This window comes from Triturus cristatus, chromosome 12 (genome assembly GCF_964204655.1).
Source record: "Triturus cristatus chromosome 12, aTriCri1.1, whole genome shotgun sequence".
Classification (NCBI taxonomy): domain Eukaryota; kingdom Metazoa; phylum Chordata; class Amphibia; order Caudata; family Salamandridae; genus Triturus; species Triturus cristatus.
Window position 1 is genome coordinate 69,683,090 of NC_140595.1, and position 12,805 is coordinate 69,695,894.

At 42.5% G+C, this 12,805-nt stretch overlaps 1 protein-coding gene across 1 annotated transcript in view; it reads right to left on the reverse strand.

The window, feature by feature from the left end:
* The window catches only part of NRTN (neurturin), a 138,134-nt gene that overhangs the window by 3,604 nt on the left and 121,725 nt on the right, over window positions 1–12,805 (reverse strand). Inside the window, exon 2 of the mRNA XM_085637906.1 lies at window positions 9,103–9,361. Within this exon, the coding sequence (XP_085494032.1) occupies window positions 9,103–9,334 (232 nt within the window). The 5' untranslated portion in view covers window positions 9,335–9,361. The remainder of the gene's footprint in view (window positions 1–9,102; window positions 9,362–12,805) is intronic.

A 12,805-nucleotide genomic window follows, 5' to 3' on the forward strand; every position in this document is an offset into this window, starting at 1 on the left:
AATAAATTATAGTAAGTGTGCATTTCCCAATCCTCACGTACTGTAATAGAAAAATATTGTTTTCTATCTTTTGATGCACGCTTTGAAAATTAAAAAACTAAAAAAGTGGTGTCCACATTCTTTGACCCTACATTCCTTGTAGCAGGTTAGACAGCAATACATTGAGCATATAATATTTATTGTTGGTTTTGTGGGGGTCCAAACTCAGATAATTGTGATAATATACATTAATGTATAAAATTCCCAATTGAACTTTGGCTTTATTAATTTTCTAGGCATGAATTGAGCTAGAAATAAAAGTATAAACATTGTTGGGACTTTCATAAAGTTTTAGTAAATATTTCACCAGATTGTTTATATGTCACAGTTTCGAATAGGAAACTCAATGTTGGCAATATATACATTTTTAACTGGAAACACTCTTAAGATGGTTGTTAGACTCAATATAAATTCACAATTTTTTATATGTTGCAGTCATGAATAGAAGTCTCAATTTTGATAATATATTAACGTTTAATGGTTAAAACTCCCAAGATGGTTGTTAGTCTCAATATCAATTGCAAATATACTGACCTGCATGATTAGCGATTCCACAATATTAACTATACTATGTTGTCAAGGTAAGTATATAAATAAGTGCAGATTTACTATTCTAACTCTATATCTACTCACCTTGAAGATATAGTGAAAGTAAATATTGCAAAGTTGATATTGTTGCAGGTCGATGTTAAACCATGACTGTTGAGTCCCCAATAATCAGTCAGTCAGGCCGATAACCACTCTTGTTCTCATCTCTTTTCTCTGTGAGGGTTTAGTCTTTTTTTGTTTGAGTCCACTTTTTTTGGGAGTTTTATATAGTGAGAACTTGACCCGAAGGTATAAGAGCGCTTTACATGAGCACCAGTTGCGTTACACAAGGTCACGTTAATTTTTGTTTGGCACGGGGAGATTAAGCCTAGCCGTTAGGCCACATCCTCTCCTTAACAAAAAGATGCTAACTTTCTGCACTCCCAATGCATGTTGCATGAACAAGCAATTGTTTAAGGATTGTATGGCCCACCTGCATCTCTAAATGCCAGGTGCCCCATCCTACACATTTTTCATATTTCTTGGTTATCGCTGTGCCACCTTGAGATTCCCTAGGGTCGCCTAGAGCATAGCGTCTGCCACAGCTACTCAGCAGGCAGGCTGCTCCTGAGCAGGTACAGAGGAGACAGTGTAAGGGAAGCATGCTCACAGCAACCACACGTCAGTGTCATTTGAACAGCTCACAATGTGCTTAGCAATTCCTCCAGCCCACCACTGTATGGAGGAGGGCAAGATACCAAATTCATTGAGATAGCCAGCCAGAGCCAAACCATTGCCGGGCATCGCCCTAGGCGACACTGCACGAGCCCAGCCATTGGAAGAGACATGAGCCAGATAACAAAACATTTTTGACTGGCCCTCATTCATGTCCTTAGTAGTAATGTGTGACAAGAATGTTTGTGCATATTTGCTGTGAGGCATTATGTTGTGCTCATGATGTTTTCTTTTGGTTTTATTCTGTATTTTTGCTCTGCATTTGTGCAATCTGATTTTGTTGTACTGTATCTGTGTCCGACTGTTTAGTTGTTTTGTTTTGTTATGTTGCATTGCGTATGTTATTGTGTTGTTTTCTGTTCTCCACTTTAGATATCTCAACAAATGCTGCTATATCTCCAGCCCAAAGTCGCAGATGCTTTTGAAGTTTCCACGACGAGCAAACATTTACCACTGTCAAAGGTGGTAAAAAAACACTGCTCCAGCTCTTTAACTATTTAAGACACCAGTGCCCAAAACTGTGGCAGAGATCGGGTCTTAATGAATCGCTCCCAGTGCTCATTTCATGTTATATATCCTCATGTGTGTTAGACATATTTTCACTTTCCAATACAACACTTAAACTGATGTATACATAGTAAAAACACACAAATTTAAATTGTATCCCTCCTCATACTGTTATGTCACCTGCCAATCATTATTCACTACACTGCTTCTTTTTATTCTTAAACTGAGTGTATAACACAGGAGAGAGAGATGTGTCCTGACTCATTTTTGGCTTCTTCTTTCATCGGGCTGCAGAGCAAAGCCAAAGCGAGACCTCTACCACAGCCAGATTTGTGCCTGCCTTGGCTTGCCAACATATCCCACTGCATTACAAGCTGGTGCCTCAGGTACACCAGATAGCAGGGGCGTGGCTGAAGTACACGCATGCACATTATGCGCCCATGTCTGATGCCTATAGAGTGAATTGGATTTGCCGACTACGCCCCAGTTGTTCACCCTCTGTCGTTGCAAATTTAATTCGATTTGCCACATATCTTTGATCACGGAGAGCCGCCTGACTGCAGATGGAGGCCACATTTGGTGTGTTCTACTCAGGATTAGTGAACATTCTCTACTATAAAGAAATTTAATTAACATTGATTTTACCATATGCAAACTTTGCATTTGACCCCCATTATTCCCTCATTTTCTGTGTCTCCAGCATTGCAGTCTTTCTTCTAAAGTTTATGGAATGTCCTGGCTTTAGGTTTTCAAGGTCGACTCACATACCAGATTCTAGTGCATACCAGATTCTCATATGAAAGTACTCCATGAGCCCTAGCATCTGACAACACTTTACACTGCATTAATGTCATTTATATGTTATCAGAAGAAAATAAACATTTCCTTCATAGTCTACGCACCACATGGCCACATGCGTCTCCTTATGGACAGGTTTCACCCTAGTACAATGGAACAGGAGAACCAGTGAATACAAACATTTTCAGTGAGGCGAGCTCACTTCTTAGCCTCAGTGATTCCAACCCCAAACTCACTGTAATGAAATGGTAATGTCATGTAATTTAAAGTAGTACCATGTTTAAGTTGACTCTGTCAGCTTAATGCCAGCATCTACCTTAGATGTCCCAAAAGCACAGATAGGTTTCTCTCTAGTTATGGCTCTTTTGTGCATATAAGTTTGTCATTTAACTTCGAAGTACTATAATTTAATTAGGGACGTAGGAGTTTATTTAATAATATTTAAGATACAAATTGTTATCATGAACATGTAATGTAATCTCATTTGATAAACGTTTATGTATATTAATTATTGGCAATGATAATGTATGTATTTATTTATTTTATCATTATTTCATTTTGAATTACTCGATGGTTAATATTAACATTGGGGTTAAAGTCAAGGATTTGTTTTATTTATTTAAATTAGATTAGTATTAGATTATGAATCACTACTGTTAATAAACATTAAGTATGGGTTAAGTTTGATTTAAGGTTAGTTTATTGATAATTATTTAATATAAATCCATTTAATTTGAATTAAGGGATGGTTTTACAATTAGCATAAGAATTTGATTAAGGCTAGTAATTAAATTCATTTTTTTGCTTAGATTATGATTATGTTATGGGATTTAATATTTAAATAACCTAACATGAATTAGTTTGAAAATGTTACTTTAATGTGAAATATTATATCTCCTTGTAGGTTTTCGATCATGTGTTGAAGTAGTGGTAGAGCGCATAGAAATTATACCAAGGTGGCGTAGCATTTGAGCTTTGAGGTGGTGGACATGAGGATAGAAACATACAACATATACAAAGCTACATGGGTGTCTGAGTCATCCTTCGGTGCGTATGGAAGTGCCTAGGAAAGAAGATGGAATAAGAAACGTAGACGTTTCATGCTGTCCAGTGGTGATGCAAATGTTATGACACAATTGTATCTAAACAACTGGCACAGCTTGGAGACCAGAAAAACAAGAGTAAGGGCAGAAAGAGGTTAAATGGAAGGGATACTGCATGGAATGGAAATACATTATACTAGTTAAGGGAATTTTTGTCCAGAGCTGAGCCACTGGAATTATGGGATTTTTCAGTTGCAGTGTTTTCAGCATAATAATAGATTTGTCACATTTTCAACATGATCTATCATCTGCGGCATAATCTGCTGATTTTAACAAAAAGGAAATGCTTCTAGCTGACATAGATCAAAAAACACAAAATATGCAGCAACAAGTGTTGCTGCGCAGTGGAGGGTCCTTCACAAAGTGTGACTGGTCATCTTTCTGTTGCTGATTGCTGTATTTGGGTGTCAGACTGGTTATGGTGAAACCTTTGCCCAGATAGTGACATCATGAGTAAACATGACACAATAATGAGATAATATCACAAAATGTGTAGCATTATGTCACATAATTTGCCTTTTCCTGCTGCATAATTTAGTAAACCCTCCTGCATAATGGGGTGCTCTCCTGCTTCTTAATTCCAGTGGCCAATGTCTAGACACTCAGACAACCAGAGGTTCACTATCAGAACAAAACAGTCTTCAGGACCATGTTAAGGACTGGCACACACTGCCACCACCCACATTTTCTGAAATTTCCATTAACTCCAAATTATTTATGTTGGTTCAGCCTGTAGCACGTGGGCCTTTGGATAGTTGGCTATATATGTTCAGACAAGAAAAAGTGCAATACAGGGGATTAAAACGTACACCAGCAAGTGACAGACACCAATGGACACCAATAACCACTTCTAAAATGTAACCATTTTCAAGTGGACTTTCTCTAATGGGTGTTTGTGTCCCAACAGCCATATGCTACTAGAGGGTGCAGGAGAAACTATTTGCAACTGGTGAACTGGAATTTTGATATAGTGGAGTGCAGGGTGGTAGAAAGAGAACAGTGAGAAGTTTGGGGTGTGGCAAATAAACATGTAGAGAGAAAGTAATTCTAATATTGGCCTTACTTTCCACTCCAAATAACCCTAGCTTCACTTAGCTCTAAAACCTCCAGAGAGGAACTGACCAGGATGGCTTGAGTAGACAGGGCTGAGTGACTGGGCAGGATTCCTTCATTAATGCTGCACACTTGAGCAGGGGAGGCGTAGAAGTGCATGGGACAGATCTTGGGATTCATTTACATCTGAGGCTAAGAGAAGGGCAGAAGGTAAAGAACACAAGGGAAATGTATAAAAAAAGATCTTAAGAAGGGCTAAAATTGTGGATGCACGTGCCCATACGTTGGTAAGCAGCCCTAGTATTGTAGGGTTGCCAGCCAAAAACCTTTAATGCAGCAAGGAAACCGGAAATAGGTCCACCAAGTTTGATAGTACACCCTCTGCCTTGGAGTGCCCAGTTACCAGAAGTGTGTGTGTCCCTTCGAGGGCCTGAGGAATGAGGTGTCCAAACTATTTCCTGTTTCATAAACCGACCAATGAGCTCCGTGCCTGACAGGATTGAGTTGCAGGCTCTCGCTCTTCATTCCTGAGACAGTTTCCACAGGAATGCTTTGCCTGTGTGCCAAAAGTGTGTGGGAAACACTTGTTTTTCTCTTTTAAGCTTCTACACAGCATTTGCAGGTCATGCCAACCCAGTCGCTCAACATAATATTCCCTGACATTTAATTCCCATGCTTGAATTCAAATGGCTTGCTAGCTCCACTCTACCAAAAACAAAGATACAGCAATTTGTCCAGGTTAAGAATTACAAAGGCCTCTGTATGTCAGGGGAATCTGAGGAAATGTTGTTCTTAGGACACTCCAAACCACAAACAGAATAACAATGTAGTGTCATATTTATGGGGTAAATCGGCGGCGGAACATCCAATATCACTTCATATGGAGCCAGTAGAAACATGCCTGAAAAAGCAAAACATAAAAAAAGAACAAAACTTTAATGACCACTAACTTGCTGGCTGCACCAGAACTCAGGACAATGAAACACAACTGCAAACGGCTGTAAAGGAGATGGCACACCAGCAAAGATCCCACAGACCAAGCCACCTTCAAGACAGCCATAAACAAATAACACCAATGCCTGAAAGATACAAAAAGAGGTGCCCTAGCAGACCGTATCGAATGCAGCTCCAACCACAGCAAGGAACTCTTGAGTATTGTCAGAGAGTTCTCTTGCCTGTCAGCTTCCAAGAACATGATCTCCCCTTCTCAGGAACTCTGCCACACCTTGGTGGATTACTTCCACAACAAGATATCCACCATCTACAGTAAGTTGAACCCCAACCCACCAACCTCTACAGCCTCCTCAATCCAACTGAAGCCACCCACAACCACCCACTCATGGCATGGGAACAGCTCACCACTCAGAGAACTGCAGACATCATGAATTTGATCCACTCCTTAGCACTCACGGACCCCTGCACCCACCACGTCTTCAACCTTGGGAGCAAGGAAATCGGCTGTGAACTCTCCTCCATTTTCAACTCATCCATCTCCAAAGCCGCCTTCCCAGAAGGATGGAAACACACAGAGGCCAGACCACTCCTTAAGAGACCCTCCACCGACCCTAGCGAACTAAAGAACTACCGCCCAATCTCTCTGCTACACGTCCCTGCGAAAGTCCTCGAGAAGGTTATCAACTGCCAACTCACCGAACACCTGAAAAGAACCAATCTGCTGGACACCTCCCAATCCGACTTCCACACCAAGCACAGCACCGAGGTCCCCCTGGTCGCTGTCACCGAAGACATCAGAATCCTCTTCGACCGGGGAGAAACAGCAGCCCCGATCCTCCTTGACCTCTCAGCAGCTTTCGATAACGTATTGCACTACATATTCATCAAGAGACTCCACGCATCGGGATACAGGGAGATGCCCTCAAATGGATTGCAGACTTCCTCACAGGACGAATGCAGAAAATCTGCCTACCACTCTTCACCTCGGAGCCCAAGAGCATCATTTGCAGCGTCCCTCAAGGTTCATCCCTCCACCCCATACTGTTCAACACCTACATGATGCACCTGGTCAAAAAACATAGCCTCAGCAGATCCTCAACTATCCTTTACAGATGACACCCAACTCATCCTCTCACTCTTAGAAGACTACCTTCTCGACTAGGACCAACATCCACCACCGCATGACGATCATCACAGACTGGATGAAGACCAACTGCCTGAAGCTGAACACAGACAAGACAAAGTGCTGATTTTTGGGAAAAACACCCCCCCGTGGAACGACAACTGGTGGTCCTCCAGACTTGGATTCACACCAACAGACCACGTCCACAACCTTGGCATCATCCAGGACAGCAAACTCACCATGAAATGCCAGCTCAACGCAGTCTCCTGCACCTGCTTCCACTCACTCCACATGCTCCAAAAGAGCTTTAGATGGCTCCCCACCGATACCAGGAAAACCGTCACTCAAGCCCTAGTCACCAGCCGGCTGGACTATGACAATGCACTCTACGCAGGGATCACTACTAACACCCGAACAGAGACTCCAGATGATACAGAACTCAGTTGCCATGCTCATCCTCGACCTCACCAGATGTAACCACATCACCCTTCACCTCAGGATCCTCCACTGGCTCCCCATCCAGAAAAGATGCAAACTCAAAATGCTGATACATGCCTACAAGCCCTTCCACGACCAAGCACCATCTTCCATCAACTGAAGTTTCATGAACCATCCAGACACCTGTGCTTCGCCTCCCTCGCCAACACACAGGCCCTGAATCCGCCGAAGCCACAGTGGAGGACTCTTCTTCTCCTACCTCACCGCCAAGTCCTGGAACAACCTTCCCTTCCACCTCCGAACAGCACCCTCACTCCTGGAATTCAGAAAGGAATGCAAGACCTGGCACTTTGACTGATCCCAACAAAAACCTAGCGCCTGGATACCCTCCCAGGGGATAAGCCACTCTCTACAACTCTGAACTGACTGACTGACTGATTGATTGCATGTTAGGGATCGGGCCACAGTTCAGATCCAAACTGCAAGGAAAGCATGGAGAGGAATCAGACAGCAAAAGCAGGGAAGAGACGGGTGAGAACCTCAGTCAAAACAAACAGAGACATTCATGGCCTGGGCCTAAAGAATACATTTTATACAGGCCTTAGGCCTCAGATGCATTATCAAAGCATTGGGGCTATGCAAGTAAAACAGCAAGGCAGAGCTTGTGGTACTTTAAGGCCAATGTAAACAAACGCCTTATGACTTTCCAACATGAGACCACATGCGGGTGCCAGATTACTAGCAAAGGCATCAAAATAGACCTTGCAGTAAGGGAAGAGGAGCATGTCCTAATGAGAAAATGTCATTGTGTTTGGAGCTAAGATAATAATTTCCCCTGATTTACAGCTGCAGTACAATTAGATATTTGCCGAAGGCACACTAAAAGCATTCTCACAGAGATGCATTAGAAAGGCTGTGTAAGCTGGAACACTGGGTTCTTGTTGCAACAGAGCTCCATATCTGGTATACTAGGGATGGTGCATGAATTATCACTGATGCATTTTACTAAACCAGAGTACCGAGGCTACAACAGCAAGTCTGTTAAAACAGCTATTAAGGATGGAAAACAACCGTTACAACGCATGCTTTAAAACGCATGCTTTTACCCCTCATGCCATTACAATGAAATGGCTTGCTGTGGGGGTTAAAAGGTGATGGATTTAACTCCAACACCTTCTCTACTGTTGCACAGACTGGAGTTGGAATAGTAAATTACACTATTCCAAACTCTAGCCCACCACGACAGCAAGTCGTTGTTAAAACTTGTGTTGTAACAGCATGCGGGGTAAAAGCATGCGATGTAACGTTATACAACCATTAAGGATGAATATTTTAAGTCAGTGGGATAGCGGGCACCATGTCCTCGCCCCACCTCCCCTCCCCTTCCCTCCCCTCCATTCTCCTCTCCTCTCCTCTCCGTCCGCTACCCTCCAATCCTTTCCTCACCCCTTCCTCCCTTCCCCTCCCTTCCCCTCCACTCTTCCCCTCCCTTCTCTCCCCTCTCTTCCCCTTCCTCGCCTCTCCTCTCCCCTCCCCTCCCCTCCCCTCTAATCCTTTCCTCTCCTTCCCTCTCCTCCTCTCTACTCCTCCCCTCCCTTATCTTACCCTCTCCTCTCTTCTCCTCTCCTCCCCTCTCCTCTCCTCTCCTCCTCTCCCCTCCCGTACCCTCTCCTCCCCTCCTCTCCTCTCCTCCCCTGCCCTCCCTTCCCTTACCCTCTCGTCTCCCCCTCGTCTCCCCTCCATCCCCTCACCTCTCCCCTCCCCTTTCCCATCCTCCTCCCACCCTCCATCTGTATTGAAGAAAAAAATTAGTTTGAACCTCACATTGAGAAATAAGAGGCTGTCGGCGCTCCAGTGCCCGTGGGTACCTCTGCCGGTCTCTGCTGAATGATGGCATTGATGGCGACGATGAGGATGACGATGGAGTTGAGGAAGAGTAGGAGTACGAGAAGGGGCCAAACTTCCAGCTTCCGATGAACATGTCTCTACAAACCAAAATGGACAAGATGGAGCTGAAGAGCATCGAGGCAATGGCCGCCCACTTCCATACCTTCATCTTAGAGCAAGTCCCAACATTGAAACTCTGGAAAAAGAGAAAACAAAGAGAATTCAGCTTGGGAATTGGATTTCTGATATTCTCCCCACTTGGGCAAATTCCACTATGGCAAGAGAGATGCATGATGGTCCTTGTGCTAAAAACCGAGACCAAATATGAGTGTTATTACTTCCTCAGGGAAGATAGAGCAGGCCAAGTGTAATGGAAGCCACATTGTTCCACACAAGCTGACATCAATTTGTCCACAAGACCCTTTATCATATACTCAAGCCATGCTATTCACTATGTAGCCAACTGGCGCCCTTCATTCTGTAACCATGCCATCCTGTTAATCCTTTATTCGAATTGTACCTTTCATCCTGTACCCATCCTGTGGCCCTCAATCGTTTACCATCATTGAATACCCAATCATTGCCCTTCAAAAGAAAACCCAAGTGGAGACCTTCTGTACTTAAGCTTTGTCCTTCGTCCTATAACCGACGAGTACACATCACTCTATATCCACAGAGAACCTCTCATCATATACGAAACATTTACACTTCATCTTGGATCCAAACTGGGCTCTTCCTTCTATGCCCAGGATTTGCCCTTCATTTTATACCCAGCTATGCCCTTCATCCCATGGCCAAGCCGTGCCCTTCACTCTATATTATTCTATATTCTGCACAAGGGCTTCCTTACATGTTTGGAGCAGTGTCCATCATTCAGTATCATGCTCTCCCAGATGTCTTCATTCTTTGTCCTATACATCCCCTTCTTGTGTACCCAAGCTTTGCCCTTCCTTGTATTCCAGTGGTGTGCCCTTCCTTCCATACACAAGCTGTGACCTTGTTTCTTGATAATTTGCGTAGCCTTCATTCGATAGCCAACCTGTACCCTTCATTTAGTACGATACATATGCCGTTATTCTATGTCTAGCCATACAATATTGAAGCTGTGCTTTGAATTTTATATGAAACCTTCATTCTGGAACCAGGCGGTACCCATTATTCTATAGCCACAGGGTACAATTCATCCTGTACCCAATCTGTACCCTTCTTTCTGTACCCTAGCTCTGCCCTTCATTCTATACTCAGTTTTATCCTTCATTCCATGCCAAAGCTTTGCCCTTCATTCTGTACCCTGCAGTGCCCTTCATCCCATGCCCAACCTGTGCCCTTCATTCCATGCCCAAGTGTGCCACCGTCCCATACTGAATCTGAAACCTTCATTCTGTACCCAGGCTGTGCCTTCTATCCTTTAGCCAGCCTCAACCCTTCATTCAACGTTCAAAATAACATTGATCTTACAAAAGTTTGTTTTACAGCGTGTCGACTGAAAGCGCCGCAAGCCTTCATCAGGAGAAACTTAAATACCGAGAAGGAAAGGTGCAGATGACATGCACAAGAAGTACAAAATGAAAGAAAAAGAAGAAAATCAGGGACAAATGCGACGGAGGAGCGAGCTCAAACACTAGAGGGGAGGGGCATGGGCAGCGAGCACCCCACTGTGGGCAGGTGTGGAAAAACAGAAAGTCCACCAGTGGAAAACATATGGACACAAATGAACATTGTGTCACGGTTATGGATATTGATCTACATAACCAAATAGATATCTTGACAAGAATTCCACTCTTCTAATTTCTTTTCATTACGCACAGCAGATTAGATAACTCGTTATAAATACTTAACATACCATAACATACCATATCACAAGAAAACATAACATATAACATAACATAATATACAAACAGTTGGGAATGTAAAAAAGTATATAGAGGATTAAGTGACAGACAAAGAGAATATCCCTACAAGGCTGTGGTCATGTAACATAAGAAAACAGAGCATAACATACAATTGATGACATTATAAAGCATAGCATAAAATAAAACAATGTGATATAGCATACCCTATCCATCATATAACATAACTTAACATAGGTTATCTTGACATTGTAAAGCTTATCATAAAATAAAGTGGTGCAGCATAGCATACCCCAGCCATAACATAACGTACTATAACATAGCCTAAAATGACATAAGATAACATAACATTACCTAACATAACACAGCGTAACATATCATCACATGCAATGGCTGGTCCATCTAATAAAGGCTAAGTGGAGAACGATAGACAAAGAAGTCGCGCATGTGGTACCTGCGGCGGTCATGGGAGAAGTTATTGATCCATGATAATATAACATAAGCAAATTCTCCAGGCTAAATTCCTAGAACCTGGGAATTCTTCGTGATATCATTGTTATATTTTTACAGCTTCTTTTCATCTGTCCCTATTTGAGCTAGGTGCTATTTGAGGCCTCACTTGCTGAGTACAACTCTAGCTTGTGTGCAGTCCTTCGGGTGCTGAGGCTGTGACTTCTGACTTTGGCACCTCCTTGCCCCAGCTGATCAGCTGTGAATGCTTCTTTCTGCTGAATTCATTTATAGAATGATGTTTTTTGGGGCAATGGTCCATTAGCTCCAGCAGGAGACAGACAAGATCATTTCCTCAGTTTTTATTATGAATCCAAACCGAAAGCAATAGGCAAGGATGGACATCAATAATCAGTCCCAAGAGGCAACTGGAACCAAATAAAACATTCTCTGTGTCGGCTCATTCATTACAAAAAATTTAACCATTTGCAGTTGGTTAATTGGAATTTCCAGAAGGGAATAAAGCATTGGCAGAGCCAATAAGACTGGTGTTGGCAGCGAGATTTGAGCGTAGGCAAAGTGTGTCACTGTTTTTTGTAAAACTGCACAAGGGGCCAACTTTTGTGTGTACGTGCATGTTGTGCAAGAGCAGAATGCTGTCAGTCACAGAGAGTTTAGCCGGTGGTCGAAGTTGGTTGCCGCTTTCTCCCCATGCTTTATGCTGTGGTGGGCAGAACAAAAATGTGAATGACAAACTGATAGCCCAATGGATGATGAGAACTGGCTGAAAGCAAGATATATATTTATACCGCACTCCAGGAGTACTTAGTAACTGCTGTACTTTTATTAAGGCACAAATACCACCATCACCGATGTTTCAACCAAGAAATGGTCTCACGGTTCACATGAGTCCATCCTCACTTTCTTTCATTTATAGTTCGGCCATATTAGCCCATTATGAGGCATTATGGGACTTGTATTTCAAAACAGATCATAAATGTCTCAGTTACTGAGCATCTTTTAAATCGTTTTCTTTTCAGTTTTCATTCATTACTTAAGTATGGAGATACCATGTATCTAATTTATAATGAGTTGGTCTCATTGTTTTGCAGAAGTCCTCGATCAAAAGCAAAATGAGGACTTCCGCAAAACAATGAGACTAACGAATTATAAATTAAATACATGGTATCTCCGTACTTAAGTAATGAATGAAAACTGAAAAGAAAACGATTTAAAAGATGATCAGTAACTGAAAGAGACATTTATGATCTGTTTTGAAATACAAGTCCCATAATGCCTCATAATGGCTAATATGGCCAAACTATAAATGAAGGAAGGAA